At 54.3% G+C, this 21,657-nt stretch overlaps 1 protein-coding gene and 1 long non-coding RNA gene across 3 annotated transcripts; one reads left to right on the top strand and one right to left on the bottom strand.

The window, feature by feature from the left end:
• The first annotated feature begins 1,667 nt into the window (after nucleotides 1–1,667).
• LOC132648280 (uncharacterized) lies at nucleotides 1,668–21,488 on the top strand. Its single transcript, XR_009586647.1, has 2 exons — nucleotides 1,668–1,741; nucleotides 16,815–21,488. It is a non-coding gene; the product is annotated as an uncharacterized LOC132648280 (long non-coding RNA).
• LOC110544743 (H-2 class I histocompatibility antigen, alpha chain-like) lies at nucleotides 4,653–15,523 on the bottom strand. 2 transcript variants are annotated; one of them, XM_060369023.1, is made up of 6 exons: nucleotides 15,070–15,517; nucleotides 11,752–12,048; nucleotides 9,590–9,865; nucleotides 9,014–9,289; nucleotides 8,774–8,890; nucleotides 4,653–8,223 (listed from the first exon to the last, which is right to left on the bottom strand). In XM_060369023.1, the coding sequence occupies exons 1-6, from the start codon at nucleotides 15,119–15,121 to the stop codon at nucleotides 8,111–8,113; spliced, it is 1,131 nt and encodes a 376-aa protein (XP_060225006.1). In that variant the 5' UTR covers nucleotides 15,122–15,517; the 3' UTR covers nucleotides 4,653–8,110. The 2 variants fall into 2 exon arrangements, with proteins under 2 accessions (XP_060225006.1, XP_060225007.1); XM_060369024.1 differs by lacking the exon at nucleotides 4,653–8,223 and adding an exon at nucleotides 8,294–8,657 and having other exon boundaries at nucleotides 15,070–15,523.
• Nucleotides 21,489–21,657: the final 169 nt, after the last annotated feature.

The raw sequence follows: 21,657 nt of genomic DNA, 5'->3' as shown, positions 1-21,657 counted from the left end.
TTGTGGGCGGGGAGGGGCCGGTTGGTCTCTGCGGCGCTCTGGCTCCACGGAGAGGTGAGCTCGGACGCCCAATAGCAGAACGTGAGTTATGACGGGGTGGACGGAGGTGCGGGCACTGGGGAAGCCGTCCTGTGGGTGGGGAGAAGGCTCAGCAATTCCTCTTGCTCCTCTCCCAGGCTCCCGGCACTCACGTCTGGAGCCCGTGGTGCCGTGCAGGCGGCTGGAAGGGTCCGCCTCAGCCGTGGGTTGAGGCAGTTGCGCGTCAGGAGGTAGTGACGAGTGATGCAGCAGCAGGGAAAACGGCGAGGTCTGAGCGAGCGTGGAGCTCAAGGCTCGGTGAAGGGTCCCCCGCCGCGCCCGCGCCTCCGCAGCGCCACCTGCCGGCCGTGGCCGCGCGGAGGTCAGAGCGGGCTGCGTGCGCGCCTTGGATGCCAGCGCCTCAGGCCGGGGGCATCGCTGGGAAGTGTCCCTTGATGCCAGCGCCTCAGGCTGGGGGCATCGCTGTGAATTCCTGGGCTGTCCTGGGCTAGATAACGAGGCCTTGTCTCCCAAAACACATAAAGATTGTTTTGTGCTATTGCGTTGCTGCTGTTTAACTTCATTCTACATTTAACTTTAAGCCATTTAACTTCATTCTACATTCATAGCAGACTTAAAGGTCTTTTAACTATTAAAGCGGAACTTGAAGGATGACACAACAAAATTTGGAAAAAAAATATTTTCTGAGACAGGGTTCACAGAGTGTGAACCGTTGTCTGTCTGAATCTCGCTCTGTAATCCAGGATGGACTCCGGGGTGCCGGGGTAAAGGTGTGGGCCACCAATGCTGGCCACAAACGTAAACCATCGAAGTATACCTAATATGATGGGCTGTGGTGACTTAGCCTGTAATCCCAGCACTCAGGAGGCAGACACAGGCAGATCTCTGAGTTCAAGGCCAGCCTGGTCTACAAAGTGAGTCCAGGACAGCCAAGGATTCACTAAAACAGAATTATACATACATAGTACATACTACATACATACATATGATTATACATACGTATATAGGTATATAGTTATACGTACATATAATACTGAGAAGAAAATGACAATAATACCTCAAGCAGGCAGCACAGACCTAACCAGCCCGGTGCTCTGCTCTGCCCTACTGATTTGTGCGTTGTCATACACGTCTATTTGTGTAACATTTGTTCACCCCAAGAGCCCAAATGCTGTGGCCAGTGTTCCAACACTTTTCCTCTCCTCAACAATTGTCAAGCCAGCGGCAGACACATTCATCTCTGAAGGCTTCACACACACTTCTTAGATGACCACGGTAGAACTGTCATATTTAACGGGGTAATTTCTTCTTGCTTCCTTCCTCTCCATCTCTTTCTTTCCTTTCGTTTTTCGAGACAGGGTTTCTCTGTGTAGCCCTGGCTGTCCTGGAACTCACTCTGTAGACCAGGCTGGCCTGGAACTCAGAGATCTGCCTCTGCCTCAGGAGTGCGGGGATGACAGGCGCGCCACCTCGGCGGGCTTGAGTTTAACATCTAACAGTGCCACCCTCTGAGTGGAATGGTCCCTCCTAGGTCCAGCTGTCTGGTCCCCAGCGGCTGGCTGTTCTGCCGTACCTTTAAGGGGTGGAGCCTTGCTGACGGAAGTCCGCCCTTGGGTTGTTTTTTTTTTTTTTTTTTTTTGCCGGGTTTTTGGGTCCTGCTGTTTTTCCGCGAGCCATGAATGACTGAGCTTCATCCCAAACGGTAAGCCTAAAATCGCCTTTAAAGTTGCTTCTTGTCCGAAATGTTGGTTATCAAAACAAGAACGGGTTACCATCCTCAAGCCTTTCCGGCTTGGAGCGCCTCCTGTGGTGTTTCTGATTTTTATTTTCTCTGATTCATTTATTTATTTATTTATTCGGAACAGGTTATTCTGGCCCTGGCTGTCCTGGAGGTCGCTCCGTCGACCAGGCTGGCCTCGCGGAGTGCTGGGATTAGAGGCGTACGCGCTTTTTAGATTTTAATTTTCCCAGCTCAGGGCGGCGGAGATTGCTCAGTCAGGACCTCTGAGGTTGAGCCATAGAAATCACGTAACAAATCCGAGCGTGGCGGCTTGTGGTGTGAAAAGCCGGCGTGAGGAAGAGACAGAGATCCCCGGGACGACTTGGCGAGCCAGCCTAGCCTAGTTAGTGAGCTCCAGGACAGGGAGAAAGCTTGTCCCCGAGAAAGATGGTCGTGCGTCAGGAAGGCGCAGGTGTCTTCTGGGCCCCGCGCCACGCGTGGAGGAGTTTACTCCGTGCCTGGCTGTAAGGACGTTCTCGCGTTAGGCCCACGCCAGGGAACAGTGCTCAGGGAAAGCCTAGCCTTGGGTGCCGGTGGGTATTGGAACACGCCCAGATCAGGTTTTCTCCTCGATTGAGCTTCGGTGCTGGAAACTCAGAGCACAGTTCTCCGCAGGGAAACCGCGCGGCTCGTGGGGGTGCTGCCCGGAGCAGGACTGCTCGGACACGGGCTGAGCCCAGTGTTAGCTGCCCGGTGGCCACACTGGGCGTTTGGGGTCCCAGCATAGCCCGCGCCTCTCTCGGGGTGAGCGTTTAAGCAGCGAGACCTTGTTCTGGGCCGGCACGCTTCGGCTCACAAGAACGAAGCCAGAGCAGAACTGCCGGCGCCCCGGTGTTGGGGTTACACGGGGCCGGCGTGCGCACGAACAGCTGGCTCCGAGGCTTTTCCTCTCGTCTCCGTCGGTGGCAGCGGGTGGGGGTCACGGAGCACTTCCGTGTTTGCCCGCGTCTGCGCGGTGTGGGCCTTGCCGCGGACGCTGCCGGGCCCTGGGGCGGGTGTCAGGGCTGAGCCGTGGCCTTTCCCTTTGCACCGCTGGGGGGCGCCAGCAGGCCGCGTCCGCAGTGCGGGAGGACAAGGCCAGGCTGTTGTCTGGCGCCCCCTAGCGGCGGCGGCTGTGCAAGCGTCCTGTCCTTGACCCGGGGAGGGGGAGCCCCAGTGAGTCTGGGGTGCAGGCGAGGCCCTTGCCGCCGTGCCGGGGTGTCCGCGTCATCTGTAGTCGGAATAACTAGAGTCCGGGAAGCATGCGTAGGGTATGGAGGACAGCACAGACCTGGCCAAGCTGACTCTCCACAGTGCGCCTTCCCGCCAGCTGAGCCGAAAACCAGTGTCTCACTGTGACAGGCAGACAGTCTGGTAAAATGCTCTGAGGCTGGTGAAGGGAATCTCCCCAGCGGGACAGAACTCCGGCAGGGCCCCCTTCAAACGGAATGCCGAGCTGGACCGATTCACCCACAGCTACTGTGTGGTCAGGGTGGTTAAGGGACTTGGAGGGATTATAAGATCAGCGACAGGTTCGAAGAAGGAGCGTGCAAGAAGATTTACCCAAATGGCCAGCAGAGGGCAGCGTCTGACAGGAGGTTGAGTGTCAGCGGGAAGGTCAGGGTCACTGGCTGAGGCCAGGCATGGCTAAGGGGGGCGGCTGTCACTGCTCAGGCCCCGCCTGCTAAGGATGGATCTGCAGGGGTTCTGGGGAGGAGCAACCGGTCGCTCCCAGCTGATTAAGGCTGGTCCGTTCTTGCTTCGCATTTATCTTTTCAGGATTAATGCATACTTTGCCTCACTACTATCTGAAAAGGCTATTTCTGCCAGAATTACCACTAACTCAGCTTGCGCCCGGGGTGCCCTGGGAAACACCATCTTTACAGGAATGCACCTCACACCCGCCTGCCTTCCAGTTGTGACTAGATGGGGAACACCCAAAGCTGTCCTGGCTGTCCGACCACTTCGCTCCTCTCCCTGCTGGGGTGCTCTGTCTTTGTCGTCTCTCTCTAAGGCGTGTTCAGCGATGTCACTACTTATTTTTAGTGTTTCAAGATAAGCCCTGGCTGTCCTGGACCTCGCTGGGTAGACCGGGCTGGCCTCCAACTTAGAGATTCTGCCAGCTGCCTCTGTCGGCAGAGCGCCACCGCCGCCTGCCACACTCGGCAGTAAAGATGATTGCTCTCTGTACAAGGGTAAGGGTCTGGATTCAAATTCCCGTGTGGAAAACACAGCCTGGTGGCAGCAGGTGATCCCGGCAGTAGGGAGGCAGAGGTTTGAGGATATCTGGGCTGCAGGCTGGCCGGCCTTGCTGAGCTGGCCAGCTCCTGTGGGCTGCAGGCCGAGTTAGAAGGGAAAAGCTGGCCGGAGTACTCCTCACTGAGCTTCCTGATTGAGGGTGTGGTCCCCTGCCGTGGTGGGCTGTATCTTCTCTCAGGTGAGCCTATTGTCTCAGCACCGAGAGACGTAATGAATACATCGGATAGACATTTCCTGACTAATTTACTCATTGAACGTCATGACTCAGTGTGGTGGTTTGAGTAAGAATGGCTCCATCAGCTCATCTAATAGGATGCTTGTTTCCCAGTTGGTGGACTGTGGGGAAGGATTGGGGGATGGGGGTGGCCTTCTTGAAGGAGGGGTGGCCCTAGGTTTTGAGGTTCCCAGGGTTCATGCCAGGCCCTGTCACTGTCTGTCTCTCTTCTGTCTGTCTGTCTCCTGTCTGTCTGTCTGCCTGCTGCCTGTGGATCATAAAGCTGTCCTCCCCTTTTGTGTCACCATGTCTGCTTTCCTGCAGGCATGCTTCCTTTTAGGGTGGTCATGGACTGATGATCTGAAACCGGAAACGCCCCCGTTCAGTTCAGTGCTTTCTTTATTTATAAGAGCTGCCTTGACCACAGTGTCTCTTCACAGTAACAGAGCAGTGAGGAAGACCTCAGGGATCTCTGACCTCACCTCAGAAGTCCCCTGAATATTCCTTCACGTCATGCTGTTGGCCAGCAGAGAGGGGAGAGACAGAGACTGGGAGATGGGAGAGACAGACTGGGGTTTTACAGGATCCCCAGCTGTGGTCGATGTGAGAGGCTGGCGGGGCAGAGGTGGTCTGGCGGCACCAGGACACTGAGACCTTGTGAGCCGCAGCGGGAGGGGGCTGAACACCTGTGGGGAGCAGCTCCATCGCTGCTGCTTTTTCTTTCTCTTGTTCCAGACCTGATTAGACTCTCTATCTGATACAGTCACACTGTTACTTTATGCCCCGCATAGCCCCGGCCTGCTGTACCTTGACGCTTACGCTTGCTTCAATGGGAATTGGGGAAACAGGTTTCTCACTCACTGGGAAACTGGGCCGGGCAGAAGGAGGTGAAGGAGGTGTCACCACGCTTGATGACATGTTCACGCTCTTGGACCCACGTTAATGGTGAGAACCCACGCCTACAAGCGCTCATCTGGCTTTCACTGGTGCGCCTTAGCACCCGTGGGCCAAATTCCTAAAAGATGTAACAAAATTTTATTTTAATACTGATAAAATATCCATCTTTAGAGACTTCACGTATGTATGTGTCTGCTCGTTTCAACTGTACAAGCTGAAACTGCGGGAGTCAGCGTGGCTGGTTAGCGCTTTAAACGGTAAACCTAACTGTCCGCCTCAGCTACTTCCTGCGCACGTCAGCTCTGGGTGTGGCCACGCCTACCACCTGTCCCCAGACCTTCTTCACCGTGTAAACTGAAACTGTGGTGTCTAACCGAAGCCTGGCTTGCCCTTCCGCCAGCACCTGGCAGCCGGCCTCTGGGAACCCGGGCAGGTGTGCGCCCTCACACCCAGCTGTGTGCTAAGGCTGAGACTCACCCTCACACCGTGTGCTCCTCTAGCGTTTAAACTCCTAACTTTCGTGTCTGCCCCTCGGCTCTGCACCGCCTGTGAGCACCTGGGGAGAAGACAGTGTGATCCCAGGGAGAGATAAATAGTTTTTTTTTTTTTGTTGTTGGCTAGATATTTATTTAAAGTATATCTCTGTTTACCTTTTACTTTTATGGTGGGGTGTAGTGGCACACACCTTTAGTCCCAGCACTTTAGTCCCACACAGAGGCAGACAGGCGGGTCTCTGTGAGTTCAAGGCCAGTCTGGTCTACAAAGTGAGTCCAGGACAGCCAAGACTACACAGAGAGACCCTGTCTCAAAAACAAAACAAAAACGGGCAAACAAACAAACAGAACCCCTCCTTCCCAAAACCTTTTACTCTTATTGTGTGTGCCTGGTGCCCTAGGAGGCCCTGGAGCTGAACGATAGAGCTTTATAATCTGCCGTGTGGCTGCTGGGAGTTGAGCCCAGGCTCCCTGTAAGAATAGTCAGTGTTCTTAACTGCTGAGCCATCTCTCCAGCCCCTTATTTGGGTTTTTGGAACAGGGACTCTCGAGGTAGCCCTGGCTACTTGCTAGGTAAACCAGGCCGTCTTTGAAGTCACAGAGATCCTCCTGCTTGTGTCTCCTGAGTGCTGGGATTAAAGGTGTGCACCACCATGCCTGGCTGATTACAGGTTTTAAGCTGTCATTTCACCACACCTTGGTGCCGTTAACTTTGTGAATATGAACTGGAGTAGACAAAATTTGAACTCCATGGCAGACTATGGAAGATGGAAGGAGAGACGGCTCAGTGGTTAGGAGCACTGGCTGCTCTTCCAGAGGACCTGGGTTCTAACCCAGCACTGACATGGCGGCTCACAGCTGTCTGTAACAGGTCCAGGCACGAGATGCACCTGTGTGCACAGACATTCATGCAGGCAAATCACCCATACACACAAAATACCGAAAGAGTACAAATGGAAAAAAGATAAGCATTAAAAGTCTTCCCACCCTCCGCCATAATCCCAGCACTCAGGGAGGCAGAGGCAGTTGGATCTCTGTGAGTTTGAGGCCAGCCTGGTCTACAAAGTGTGTTCCAGGACAGCCAGAGCTACACAGAGAAACTCTAGTCTCTAAAAAAACAAAAACAAAAAAAAATTTTTTTTTTGAGATCCCTGAGGGAGGGCTCAGTGAGTAAAGGATCCACTGCCAAGTCTGGGGACTTAAGCTTGATTCCCACGTGGCTGAAGGAGAGAACTGATCCCACAAGCTGCCACATACGTGCATATATACACACATGGCTACACACCATACATACATACACAAACACACCATACATACATACATCCACACGCACACACCATGCACACGCACACACCATGCATACATCCACACGCACACACCATGCATACATCCACACGCACACACCATGCACACGCACACACCATGCATACACACGATCTGTAAGTGCACGTATAATAATTCAAGGGCTCTATCCCCTGGCCTGTATCTTTCCATGTACACGTAAGAGCTCACCTCCTACCATCACCCTATCAAGTGTCACTTGTAATTTCTTCCTGTGCCCTTGTCCCCGCTGCTCAAATTCGGAATTCCACCCCAGGGCTTTCTCAGACCAGTTCCTCTCCCAGCCTCAGTAAAGGTTTTGGCATAGTTTCTTTTCTTTTTCTCCTTTTCAAAAGATGTTTTTATGGACTCTGGAAATTTTACCTCACGACCTCTGATCACCCTCACTTCCCAGTCCTCCCACACACCCCAATGTGTGACTCCCCCCCCAAAAAAAAAAGTAAAAGTAAAAATTAGAAAAAAAAAAAGAAAAAGTCCAGGTTGCTTTATCTGTTTTCTCCTGGAGCATAGCCAAACTCTGGTGCCTGCTCTTCCAGGCCCCGCCAGAGCCAGCCCTCGAGGAGGGCCAAACTCCGGCTCCTCCACACTGCAGCATCTCCTCCACACTGCTCTTCGGTGGCTTTCTGTCTGGCCTGTTACTGTTTGGGGGGAGGGGTTGTCACAGAGGCCTCGGTGTCCCTCCCTCTCATAGTTAGCATAGTTTAGCCTAGTTTCTGGGTGTGTCAGTTCTCACAGCTGCTGCGTGCCCCAGTGTGATAAGCCTGGTTCTCATCACAGAGAATGCTGGTTGTTCCCCACCACAGACTAAGAGCTTCTGCGACGTCGAGGTGGCATGTGCTCGGCTCATGGGCGTGGTCTCCCTTGGGTCTCCTTACCCTCTTGGCTGAGCTGTTCCTTGGGGAGCTGTGGAGGTGTGATGGCTCCTGTGTTTCCTGAAGGCTTGGTCTGGGTTGGTGGGATTGCTGGGAAGGGCTTGGAGGTGTGGCCCTGAGGGGTGGGCTCTGGGATGTCAGAGCAGCAGGTGCGGAACCATGGTCTTTGCAGTTGAAAAACATCCTGTCTGGACTGTTGGAGAGTATAAATGTCATCGCTCCGCTTCCAGACGCTCTAGAGAGAATCAGGCGGCTGCTGCAGCTGCTTTTGCTGAATTGCTGGCTTGCTGTTTAATGGATCTCTTCTAGAGGTCCTGAGTTCATTCCCAGTACCCACATAGTGCTTTACTGTAATGGAAACAGAACATAGTTAATAAATACTGTAATGGAAACAGAACATAGTTAATAAATACGCAAGTCAATCTTTATTGATTTATTTATAATATGTTAATTTTTCATTTATTTATTAATCTTTTTGGAAAATCAAAGCCTACACTGGAGAAGGGACCCAGCCCTTTGGAGGAGGACAGGAGACCCTGAGTGGACCCAGACCGGACGTTGTGAGGTTCACACGGCTGGAGTCTGGCTTTTGCTTTGGTTTGATTGTGACTGTGTCCTGGTTCTTCCGTCTTGAAGTCAGAAAGTGTTTTACAGGAAACCACAGTTGAGAGACTTTGAATTTTAAGACTTTGGATTTTAAAAGAGATTGATGGGCTGGAGAGACGGCTCAGAGGTTAAGAGCACTGGCTGGTCTTCCAGAGGTCCTGAGTTCAATTCCAGAACTGACAGCAGACCCAGTTAGAGACAGTAGCAATGAGGGTGTGGATGTGTTTCCATTAGTGAGCAGAGCACACTTCTAAAAGTGCTGAGAGAAAATCCAGACCCTACCCTCTCCTACCTGTGTTTCTCCTCCTCTTCCTCACAACAGGCACCACAGCTCCAATGATGACCACAGCTCCAAGGACAATCAGAACAGCAATGACTGCCATGATGGGGAAAGTGGGCTGAGGAGGCTCTGGGAAGAGAAGGGCAGGAAGGGAAGGTGAGGCTCATGAACCACTCTCAGCCCTGACCTGCTCAGGGTCTGCACAAGGCTCCAGCTCTCCTGACCCCAGCTCTGCACCCACAGCCTCCTTACCCCATCTCAGGGTGAGGGGCTCAGGCAGACCCTCATGCTGCACATGGCACGTGTAATGCTGCTCCTTCCCAGGAGGCACCACCACAGCTGCCCACTTCTGGAAGGTTCCATCCCCTGAAGGCCTGGTCTCCCCCAGCTCCATATCCTTGGTCAGGTCCTCCCCATCCAACTGCCAGGTCAGGGAGATGTCAGCAGGGTAGAAGCCCAGGGCCCAGCACCTCAGGCTGGCGCCCCCTTGAGGTCTGGGGTGGTGGGTCACTCTTGTCTGGGGAGTGTCTGCAGGAGACAGACAGATAGATGCTGGTCAGCACAGCTTCGTGTTTCCAGTGGAAAAGGCAGGGGTGGGAGACCTTCCAAGGACCTTGGGACACATTCAGAGTCCTCAGAGAGAGCTAGGTGACCACGGTCCAGGAGTTCTGCTGGTGGGAAGCCACCCCGGCCCACGGGACCACCCAGATAGCCTTGCTCCTGTGCTAGAGTGGCCAAGGGAGCTCCGCCAACTACAGGGCGAGATCACGTGGCCAGCTACAGCCTGGCCACGAGGAGGAGGGCTGGGCTTGGAGCGGAGGTCATTACCAGTCCGGAGAATGGTCTTTCCTCCTAGGATCAAGTATCTCTGCAGCCACAATACGCATTCCTTCTCCAAGTAGCTCTTCTCTCTCTCCAGCCAGTACTCGCTGTTTTCCCACTTCCGCTTGGTGTAGCCAGCAATGAACGTGGCTGCCGTGTACTGCATAGAGTCCAAATCCAAGGCCAGGTAGTCCCTGCCATCGTAGCCGTACTGCCAGTGCCCCGTGCCGCTTGTGCCGTCCCGCATCTCACAGCCGTACGTGAACTGGAGGGTGTGAGGACCTAGACGCCCCGGGACAGGCGTGTCAGTGACCACAGATGCACTGCCCAGACCTCTCCTGCAGCCCCTGCCGCCCTGCCCGGCACACCCGAGGCTGTCCTGGCAGGATGGGTGTTCACACTCCGGCCTGGGAAAGCCTTGAGGGCAGCTGAGCTCAGCTGCCCTGTGCCGTGATGTCACGGGGCTGCTCGTCCGACTCTAGCTCTGACCCCTTGTGCACACAGAAGCCCAGGGCCAGACCCCATGCTGCTGTGCGGGCGATCCCAGGGGCCGAGAGTTCTCTCCCAGTTCAGGAGCACAGCCCACGAGCGTGGTGGTGAAGGGTGGACACAGCGTGCTCAATAAGAACCAAGCCCGGGCAGGCGCAGGCTGGAGGCCATCCTCAGCCACAGGGAGTTAGAGGACGCCCCGGGCGCCATGCGTCAAAACAAGCACAAAAGAAAACAAGCCTCAGGATGCGAGGCTAAGCACTGCACTCAGGGTCAGCCGCTTTGGACCCAGAGGAGAGCATGTCTGATTGCATGCGGGTTGATGCCCCAGGTCCCGCCTCTGAGAAAAAGGTATCGGACGGGTCTGATGCTCTTTGGGTGGATGACACCTAAATGAACATCTGTACAAAGTCCCAATTTATTTCTAATATCAGAGATCAGACCTCTACTCTTGCCTGATGCGTCCAAAACAAAAAGGGGGAACTGTAGAGAGCTGCGGAATGCTATGCCTTAAAGATGGAGCTGGTTTCCGCCTTCCACCTTCCCGATGGTGAGTGCTCTCTGTCACGAACAACTCCACATTTGGCTAAGGCCGAGGATCTGGCTTGCTTCCATGTATGTGGACCTATCTGCATTGCCCCCATGGCACGCCTGGGTTGGCTACCCAGAGGCTATTTAAGCTGTGGGCTGGCTTTCCCCAGGGTCCGAGGATTGTTCAATGTTCCTGAATAAACTGCATTGAAAAAAAAAAAAAAAAAAGAAAACAAGCAAACCCAGACTGAGCCAGACCACCCACTGCCCACCTAGGCAGCAAGCTTCATGCTGAGGAATTCTCTAATGGACGTCAAAGTCAGGTGTGGCTGAGGTGGCCTGCTTGGGTCCATCATGCCCCTGTCCCAGTTTTCGGGCCCAAGCTCCTCAGCCTGAACTTACTACCTCAAATGTGCCTGTACGTGTGTCTTGTTCCACACAGTGAGCTTCTGAAGGTTTGCCCACATGGCCAACTCGTGGAGTCTGGGACAGCCTCCCCCAGCAGCTGTCACGGGCTCCTCCCTGGCTCACAGGCTCCTCACAGACTTGTCAGTAGTGCTGAGCAGGGGCGAGTCTGTGCTAGAATTGTCCTCTAAAAATCCACTTTCCGAGCTCCTTCTCCCGACCTATCCTGCACGTGCTGCAGCGTGACTGCTGGTTGTGTGAAAAGTCTCTTTTTACTCTCTTTCTGGGACAAGATATTGTGCGTTAGCCCAGACACTGGAGTTCACTCCATGTAGCCCAGGCTGGCCTTGACCTTGAGGCAGTCAGTCTTCCTGCCTCAGCCTCTTAGAGTGGGTGGGTGACCAGCGTGAGTCTATGCCTGTCTTCTGTGTTCTCCACAGACCCATTCTGTGCCCATTCCTCAGGGTTTAGAGTTTCATCTCATTCTTGAGACACTCTGACCGCTGGAGTGTCCCCTGCTTACTTCAGTCAGTGATGGCGAATGGCGCTGCTTCTCACTGGGGCTTTAAGGAGGGACTGGCCTCTGAGGACATGCTGTGTGCACACCTGTACTCATATCAGCAGGTTTTGAACAGATGCGTGTCGGACAGACCCTGAGCTCTGGGAGCGGACATGTCCAGCCTGTTCTCCGGGGATAGCCTGTGGGACACTCGGGTGAGGTAGGCGGGCGTCCTGGTGCGTACCTGCTTGCTGGCGGGAGCCGCCGGCTCTCCTACTCTGGGCTCCAGAGCTATTGTAGTAGCCCTGTATGTTCCTCAGGCTCAGCTGGAAAATCCTCTTCCTGTTGTTGAAGGCCTGGGTCTCATCCTCAAAGTAAGCCGAGTCTTCCTTCAGCCAGCCCACAGCAGGCTCCGCCCTCTCCATCCTGCTGTTATAGCGGATGAAGGGCTGGTTATCTATGAAGCCGCTGGCAGAAAATGCAGGGACTGGCAGGTCAGGCTCTGACATGGCCGAGTAGGAATAGTGCAGAGAATGTGACCCTGCAAAGGGAATCGGGGTTAGTGTGAGCAGGACCCAGCTCTGGAGTGGACGGCGCACAAATGAGGACATTTCATGACCCTGTGCACTAGGGTAATTGAGAGAACTGACAGCGACGTGTGAGTGTGAGGGGCTGGAGAGGTGGCTCACCGGTCAAGAGCATTGGTCGCTCCTGTAGAGGACCAGGGTTCAAGTCCCAGCTCCACCTGGTGACTAAAGATTGTGTGTAACTCCAGTTCCAGGGACCTGACGCCTCTGGCCTCCAGGGCTCTGCTGTGGGTTTGAGGTCAGCATCCCACCCCTGTCAGAGCCCACCCCAAGAGCGGGTCTCTGTCCGCAGCCCTGGCTGTCCTGGACTCCCTCTCTAGACCAGGCTGGCCTTGAACTTGTGATCCTTCTGCCTCCACCTTCCAAATGCTGGATTACAGGTGCACGCTGTCACGCCCAACACACAGGAGTGATTTTAAGCTCAGGTTCCAGAGAAAAAATGTGTGTTTGTCTTTCTGAGGCCGGCCTCTTAGTGAGCTGATTGCAGCTTTGGCAATCTCTCACAATGCCATTGCTTCATTTCCTTAGGACCTGAAATACCTTTTTAAAAATCTATTTATTATTAATTAGTTTATTCACTTTGTATCCCAGCTGTAGCCCCTCCCTCATCCCCTCCCAATCTCACCCTCCATCCCTCTTCTCCACCCATGCCTCTGCCCCAGTCCACTGATAGGGGAGGTCCTCCTCCCCTTCCATCTGACCCTAGTCTATCAGGTCTCATCAGCACTGGCTGCATTGTCTTCCTCTGGGGCCTGGTAAGACTGCTCTTCCCTCAGGGAGAGGATGGTCAAAGAGCCAGCCCCTGCTCCCATTATTAGGGAGCCCTGTGAAATTCCTTTATGACTGATTTCATTGTGTTGTGTTAGCTCCCACTGTATACTTGAGCTGAGTTCTCTACCCAGTCGTCTGTTTACGCACACCCAGAGCAGGATTTCCTGCTCCTGCTTGTGAGGGTGTGTAGGCTGTCCGCATCCTGAGGTACAGACAAGTTATTTTCCTGGGGCAGGGGCAGAGTCTTACTCTGCAGCCCAGGGTAGCCTAGGACTCACTGCAATCCTCCTGCCTCAGTCCTCCAGAGCTGGGACTCCAGGATCACTGGCGTGAGGTAGTGTGCCCAGCTCCGTCTCCCCTCTTAGAAGGAAGCTGACCGACCAGAGATGAGCAGACGGAGGTGGTGCAGCCGGAGCCACAGCCCAGAGCCCTTTTGTCCAGCTCTTTCTTTTTCTTGTGGTGGAGGGGCCAGCCCAGAACCAGGACAGGCACTGTCCCGACTGGCCGCAGCCTGAGCCCTGCTTCCTCAACTTTGTTTCCTGGAACTTGTGGTCTTTACAGCTCCACCTGGCACCCTTGCTCCTCCCCCTCTGGTGTCTGCATCCTAAGGAGGCCTCCCCTCACTGTCGCCCTTCTGCCCGTGCTGTGTGCCTCCAGGGCAAAGGCAACCACAAGTCCCGATCCACACGTGCTGTCTGAGAAGGCAGGCCATCCAGACATACGCACATAAACATCTGCATACATGTGAGCTGAGGCAGGAGGATCATGAATTTGAGGGCCATGTAGCACAATCCCATCCCAAATAATTGATGATGGTGGAACGATGGTGAGGATGGTGAGGACGGTGAAGATGCCGAAGCCAGGGATCACTGCTGGGCCAGTGAAGGCACCTGCTACCACCCACGTGGTGGAAGGAGAGAGTTGACCTGAACAGGTCCTCTGACCACCACATCTGGGCTGTGGCATGTGTTGCACGGTACACGTATGAACACACACACACACTCACACGCACACACTCATACACACACACACACACACACACACATTCACACACACTCACACACACTCACACACACACACTCACACACACACACTCACACACACACACACTCACACACACACACACTCACACACACACTCACACACTCACACACACACACACACATACTCACACACACACACACTCACACACACGGATAAATGTAAACTATCATGTGCACAATGTATGTGCGCTTCATAAATTAACGTGCAGGAAGGTCGGGAGGCTGCTGCGGAGAGAGCAGCTGTTCAGGGCTCCTGCTCTCCAGAGGACTGCGCTGTGGCTCTCAGCACCACAGGAGGGTCTGTGACCACTCCCGAAGGTCCCGTGCCCTCTTCTGGCCCCTGGTACCTGTGCACCCGTGCGACACTCAAAGCCATCTTAGAGTGTAAGGCAGGGGCTGTGTAATGAGCCTGTAAGACAGCAGAGCTGCCAAGGACAGAGAAGAGGATATTCCTAGTGACGGTAACTAAGACCGCCCTTAAGGCAGCTGAGTGTGTGTGAGAGTGATAAGGTAAAGCTCTGCCCTGAAAAATGTATAAAAGCTGGAGCGCGAGCCCACGCGGGCGCGGCAGGCCAGACTCTGGTGAGTGCGCCGAGAGACCGCCACTACCCAGCCAACTCCCGAACGGCTGCTTGAAAAGCCCAGACAAACCCAGAACCTTAACAAACCGGTTCTGAAAAAGCCACCTTATCAGACCGGCCCTGGAAGGCGGCTCCGGAGAAGCTCCGAGGCCTGTCAAGTCCTCAGGAGACTCGTCTGAGGTCCGGCTGGAGGCAAAGGTGTCCGCGCGGTCCCTGTGGCCAGGTTGCATTCCACAGGATGTATAATGTGCTGTTATACATTCTTAGATGTCGCAGGTGTCTATGTAATTAGTGTGGCTAAAGCAGCATTCAAAATCATTCTGGCGTTGGCTCTTATCAGCACCTCGCCGCCCTTTGCGGCGTCTCGGTTAAAGTCCTCCGGCATAATTAAGCGCTCCTGACAGGCTGGTTTGGTGCCGCATGCCTCTAAGCCCCACTCGCTGAGCTTCCATTTTCTGACAGCGCCTCATCGGGACTCTAGGTGTCTGCTACCTTGAACTCCGGTCCTCTGGTTGGGGTCTTTCCCACCTTGAACCTGCCCAGAGCGTGGCCCACAGCCCCCCTCCCCCACCCCACTCACGGGCTTCGATGTCAGGGAGGCGGCTCAGGAGCCAGACGACCAGAGCCCACATGCTGCCGAGACCAGTCCGAGCCTGCCCCGTCCGGAGAAACTGGATTTCAGAGAAGCCGCAACAGCCTGGAGGAGTGAGGGCAGCAGGAATGGAACCAGTCAGCGCGGGGAAACCTTCAACCTTTGGGTTGTTAACCGAAGTAGGGCGGAGGGGATGGAGGGGCGGGTCCGAGGAGGCGGTCCTCAGGGGCGGGCCTTTTCCCGGCTCCCTGTGGGGAGGAGGGATGAGGCTTGGGCTCTGAGCCGCAGCCTGGTGGCCCTCTGAGGTCTGAGCCCTCCGTGTGGGCTTGCTGTGGGTCGGGGACCTTCCCAGCTGCTCCAGCTTGTTTATGGAGCTCAGTGGCCTCCTGGCTGTCGCTGTCACTCACTCAGCCTGGGCAGGCTCTCCCCACAGCTGGGACCCGGATAGAGTTTGTATTAAATAAACCCTCATGTGTTTTGCAGTGGACTCGACTTCTGCTGATCTTTTGGGGTCTCGGGGTCTGGGTATGACAGGTGCAGGCGACCTTGCCTCAGGAGAGGGTGGTGGGCCTGGCAGGGCGGTGCAGCTGTTAGGAGGTGCAGAGCACTGGACTTTGGTCCCCACATCCAGCGACCCCTAGGGTCCTCATCTGGATTCCTCAGTCACCCCAGGGACACACAGGGACATATGTGCAAACACATGCAGTGGGGTACAACATTACTCCCGCCCTTGGGTGGCAGAGGACAGCCTGGTCTACAGAGTGAGTCCAGGACAGCCTGGTCCACAGAGTGAGTCCAGGACAGCCTGGTCCACAGAGTGAGTTCAGGACAGCCAGGGCTACACTGAGAAACCCTGTCTTGAAAAACCTAACTAACTGACTAACTGACTGACTAAATATCTTTGAAAGTAATAAAGCTACAAAATGAAGAAAAATTGGTCAAAGGATCTGAACAGACATTCTGTACAAAACAAGCATATGAAGAACAGCCAAGGTTCACTATCAGGGAAATGCACCCAAAACCACAGTGTCTCAGCAGCTCACTGATTAGCAACAGCAGTGAAGGAACCCCCACCCTCACCCTGTGAGGGTGTAGGGAGGAATGTAGATTGCTATACTCATTATGGAAGCAGGATGGGAGTTCCCAGACCCCCGTACAGCAGCCACAGGGTGTTATCAAAGGGAAGGGGCCGAGGACATGGCTCCCAGAGTGGCAAGGTGGGCGCACAGCTAGACACATGGGGCCCTCGGGAGCTGGCTGGCTAGCCAGAGCAGCAGAACTGATGAGCTGCAGGATCAGTGCAGGATCTTAGCCCACGTCACACCCACACTCGCGCGCGCACACACACGCACACACGCACTCCCCATGCACACACACACACACTACCGTCTGCCCTGAGAAAGAATGGACTCTCAGCTTGTGACCACACGGACGGAGCTGCAGGACTGTTAGTGAAATAATTCAGGCACAGAGAGACAAATGCCACATGTTCTCTTAACGCGGTGCTTGAACGGTTGGTCGCACGGTTAGAGTGCTGTGAGAGTCTGCCCGTCAGCTCTTTGTTCTGATTAAACACTAGACACATGCTTCATCTAAAGAAAACAAGGTTCGTCTGAGCGCAGCTTGGGAGCTTAGGAGCGCAGCGCTGGTGCTAGCTCAGAGCTGATGGAGAGCTTGTATGCTGGACTTTGTCCCTCGTCAACAAGCGTGTTTTCTTTCTTCTGTGACTGCAGGCCTTTGTGTCGAGTGCTCAGGCCTGCTGACCTCAACCTCAACTTGATCCCCAGAACGACATGTGGAAGGTGAGAACCAACTCCCTAAAATTGTCCTCTGGTCTCTAGAACATTCTGTGTCGGGCATGCATCTACACAAATGTGCACACAAAATAAAAAAAGCCAGGTGTGGTGGTGCATGGCTGTACCCCAGCATGAGCAGGTACAGCGCCTGCTGACAAAGAGCCCCACTTTACCTCTCCACACTCACGGACAAACCCACACACAATGAAAGAAAGGATTGCCCCTGCGGGCCCAGCGGCCAGTGCGGCACGGGACACCTGTGAGCAGCTCTAGGTCAACAGGAGAATCTCTGCCTGACAAAGAACCCCACTTTAACTTCTTCAACCACATGACCTTAGCAGAGGAAAGTCCAGTTCACGTGAGGGACACGCCTGGTGTGTCACTTACGTGTGTCCATCCAGATCTAATGAAGAGTCTAGGTGACATCAACAGTGACTCTACCAGGGCCGACGAGGATGAAGAAAGCATCGTGGAAGCTGTGAGCGATGACTGTTGGGATGGCTGCTGTGAGCCTGACCAGCGGGAGCTGTACGTGATTCTCCATAAAAAGATCAGGTTTGTACCTGATCGAAGTTAAGGAAGAGGCGAAGAAACTGCCCCACACAGTTCAGTAAAGTCTTATTGGATTGACTACAATGGCTCACTGAAACGTTAAAGATTTATTTACTTTTTTATTATGTATACAGTGTTCTGTCTGCATGTACACCTGCAGGCCAGAAGGGGGCAGCAGATCTCATTATAAACCAGGTTAGTGGTTGCTGGGAATTGAACTCAGGACCTTTGGAAGAGCAGCCAGTGCTCTTAACCTCTGAGCCTTCTCTCCAGCCCTCAAAGAAACACTTTTAAACCCTCAACAAACTTTATTTACCATGACAGCTTCCTGGTCATGGTAGTGACTGGATTAGTGACTGCAGCAGTACCTGCTTTGAAAAAATCAAGTTCCTACTTGACTATGATTCCCTGAGGTTTTTAGGTGTTAAACATTTATGTGGAGTTAATTGAAGATAGTCAGCTGAATAGCATTCCATTATTCTACCATGATGTGAATATTTTACTGGGAAATAAGACCAATAAATTGTTAAAGTTTAAAAGAAGAAGCAGAAGCAGCTGATCCGAAACCTAAGCTGACCATGACGAGGCGATTGTGGGGAAAAAGAAACTAGAGCAGGAACATGAAAGTGAAAGTGAAGCAGACAGGGTGGGGGTGGGGCAGCCCAGCTCTCCAGCTCTTTCATAACAGCACCCTGTCTCCCAAACCTGCTGGGAGTGGCAGGCCGAGGGTGACCCTGAGGGCAGGAGCCTGTGTTAGACTCTGTGAGGGCAGGAGCCTGTGAGGGAGGGGCCTGGCCCAGAGCTTTCCAAGGAAAGCAGCAGTTTGGAAGGCAGAGCAAGCCTCTCCTGAAGCTGTCTTCGGCCCCCCAGGCTAGCGAATCCCTAACCCCACGCCCCCTCTTCCTTTCTTCTTTGCCGTGTGTGTTGAAGGTGAATTTTCTTGGTGGGGGAGGGGCAGACAAGTGCTTTTGTCACTCGTGTGCAGGGGAGGACTCCACACGCTTACTGCCATCTACCCGAGGAGCCAGGACACTTGCACTTGATTTTTAACCCAGATCCAGCTCACACGTCAACCTTCCATGCAGCTGTCTAGAAAAATGCCCACTTGGGGGGGCACACGGGGTGGCGGGCTCCCCAAACCCCTATTATATAATAGCTTCCCGCGTGAGCCCCCAAGGCCCAGCTGTGCCTGGTCACGTGAAGGGGATGGAGAAGAACAGCGTGATTATTGTGCAGTCATGTTAAGAGGTGAGAGTGAGGGGCTGGAGAGGTGGCTCCGAGGTGAAGGACACCAGCTGCTCTTCCACAGGACCTGAGTTCAATCCCCAGCACTGCATGGAAGCCGCGACCATCTGTCTCTCTTCTGCTCTCCGAGGGTGCCAGGTGTGTAAGTGATGTACAGGCCCACATGTAAACACGCGTAAAATTTAAAGATGGTTGTAAGAATTGGCTGTGGGAGGATGAACATGTCCTCTGAGCTGAGCCTGACCACTGCCAATTTGGGACAGGAGCCTTAGGAAGCTGTGGCTTGTCCCCTGAGGTGGGTAGTGAGGTGAGCTGCCCAAGCTGCTGTCCGAGGAGGAGGAACTCTAATGGAGAGAAGAGGACTCATGGGCAGCATGACCGCTGTGTGGGGAGATAAGGAGCAACAGGTAAAAAGGAGAGGAAATGGAATGAAATGTCTCGCAGGTTCTACAGCTGGTGGGGTTCAAGTTCAAGTCTACGCATGGCCAGACCACAGGGCTCCCTTAGGAAGAAAGGGTGGGGTCAGGGCTGGGAGGGCGGGTGACTTAGTTAAAAGAGGAAAAGTGTCTCCTAGCTGAATGCTGAGTCCAGCGTCACAGGGGACTCACAGCGGCCCGTCCAGGGAAATCCTCAGCCCGAGGATCCCCTTGTGCTCTGTGACACGGTCGTGGGGAAACTTGGAGCCAGGCTCGTGGGAAAGCCCGCTGGCGTGTCTGCAGGCCGAGGGTGGTATGAGGGCCAGCGCGGAGGAGGATCTAACACCCACAGCCCTCGCTGTGCCCTGGTGAACTCTACATGCCAGCGGACACAACCCGGAATCGCTGGAGAAGAAAATCTCAGCCTCGGATTGGCCAGGGCCGTGGCTCGCGGCATTTTCTTGATAACTGGTGTAGGCAGCAGGCCCCCACGCAGGAGGTCCTGGGCCGTGTAAGAGGCTGGTGAGCGCGGAGAGCCTCGCCCGCACCCGGCAGCCAGCAGCCGGCCACGGCAGCTTTCGCGGTCCCCACCAAACTTCTCTGGCGGGGAGGTGAGTCCCTCTGTCAGCGTGTGGGACAGAAGCAGGCCTCTGTCCTCGGTCCTTTCTCTCGGCTCCTGTCTGTGCATGTGACGTGAGCATCATCCCTGGCGCCGAGACCTCCCTCAGCGTGGACCGTTAGCCACGTGAGCCTTCCTGTCCCTACTCTGTTCCTGGCTGAAGAGTTTTTCCTCAGCAATAGAAAGGAAAAGAGACACACTGCGGGCTGATTCGCAGCTCGAGCAGTCAGCCACGCGAGACTCTTCAGTAGTGGGTCCCGGCTCTGCAGAACCGCGTCGTGAGCGATGGTGAACGACCGAGTGCACGGGGAGCAAAGGTTAATCGGAATCAAAGCGCACAGTTCAGGTGCTCCCAGCAGCGCAGCTCTGGCCTTGTCACACTTCGCCGCGCAGCACCGGGCTTCTTGGTGCTGCCTGTGGCGACCCCACCCTACGCGCCAAGGAACGATGCCCGAAACGCCTCAGCTTGGGTTCCGGGCTACTGTTTGTTAGGAACTGCAGTGTTTATGGTACATGAAGTTTTGTGCTCTCACAGAGGCATGGTTTAATACTCTGTCTCCTGCCTGTGGCTCCAGCTGTGAGCCTGACTGAGCCCAGCACCGAGCCTGACCGTTCCTGAATGACCTCCAGCCCCATGCCTGACTGTGCCTGACCGTGCTCCCTCCGTGATGGCCTCGGACTCTAAGCCCTAATAGGCTCTTTCTTCTATAAGTTGCCTTGGTCATGGTGTTTACCACAGCAGCAGAACAGTAACCACGACAGATGGTGACCACCAAACAACAGGAACTTCCAGGGGCTGTGGAGAATTCACGGCTACCATCATTTCCAAAGACAAAACCATTTGCCCGGCCCACAGCCCTTTTAAAAAGATTTACTTTTTTATGTGCATTGGCATTGTGTCTGCATTCATGTTTGGGTGTCGGACCCCCTGGAACTGTGGTTACAGACAGTGACATGCCAAGAGGATGCTGGGAATATAACTGAGTCCTCTGGAAAAACAGCAGACTGGGCTTTTATGGGGACAGAGCTTCTCTGTGTAGCCCTGGCTGTCCTGAAACTCACTCTGTAGACCAGGCTGGCCTCGAACCATGAGAATCACCTGCCTCTGCATCCCAAGTTCTGGGAGTAAAGGCGTGAGCCAGCAGCACCCAGTGGGCAGCGAACACTCCTCACGGCTGAGCCATCTCCAGCCACCGTCCACCCCAGCCCTGTTAATGGCCTTGCACGGCCACCAAGGACGCTAGATAGCCAAGGGCAGACAAGTAGAGTTGGAGGGTGCTGTGCCCTGTTCACGCCCTCCCTCAGCCTCTTTTGGATCTGTAAGAGGGATGGTGGGCTGACAGTGTGCTCTGCCTGCGACAGCAGAGCAAGGTCCCACGCTCAGCACAGGCATCTGTGCACTGCCACTGCCTCTGCAGAACTCTGTGGTGTGACCTCGCTGGGAACTGAATTCCATTTGGTGAAGATAAGAACAACAGGAAACGCCCAGCCCAGAATCCCATTCTTAGGTGCAGTGTGGGAATCAAAACTCCAGTGTGTCAATCAGGGCAGCATGGAAGCAGCAAGATGGAGATGTCAACTCCTGCCTGTTGTTGGCTGGAGAGACGGCTCAGGGGTCAAGAGCACTGGCTGCTCTTGCAGAGGTCCTGAGTTCAATTTCCAGCACCCACAAGGTAGCTCACAACCACCTATAGTGAGATCTGGTGTCCTCTTCTGTTGGGCAGGCACACATGCAGGCAGAACAGTGTATACATAATAAATAAAACTATTGTATAATGACGTTTAGTGTTTAGCATTATCAGAGCAGTGGTGTCTAACCCGCTGTCACCTGATAGATTATAGAATAGACTTACTTGGGACAAGGCGACACTTACATCTCAAACCCCCATCCCACGCCATCTGCTCTAATAATTTCTCTCCAGGCTGCTTCTCATCCATAATGTCACAC

This window comes from Meriones unguiculatus, chromosome 16, assembly GCF_030254825.1.
Source record: "Meriones unguiculatus strain TT.TT164.6M chromosome 16, Bangor_MerUng_6.1, whole genome shotgun sequence".
NCBI lineage: Eukaryota > Metazoa > Chordata > Mammalia > Rodentia > Muridae > Meriones > Meriones unguiculatus.
The sequence above is the reverse complement of the archived record's forward strand: the minus strand, read 5'-3'. Positions and strand labels throughout refer to the sequence as shown.

Coding starts and splice junctions, on each gene's coding strand:
- LOC110544743 (XM_060369023.1), bottom strand. CDS start 15,121: ATGTGGGCTCTGGTCGTCTGGCTCCTGAGCCGCCTCCCTGACATCGAA. Junction 8,891..9,013: donor GCCCCTCACCCTGAGATGGG/GTAAGGAGGCTG, acceptor TTCTCTTCCCAG/AGCCTCCTCAGCCCACTTTC. Junction 8,224..8,773: donor GAAGAGGAGGAGAAACACAG/GTAGGAGAGGGT, acceptor TTTCCATTACAG/TAAAGCACTATGTGGGTACT.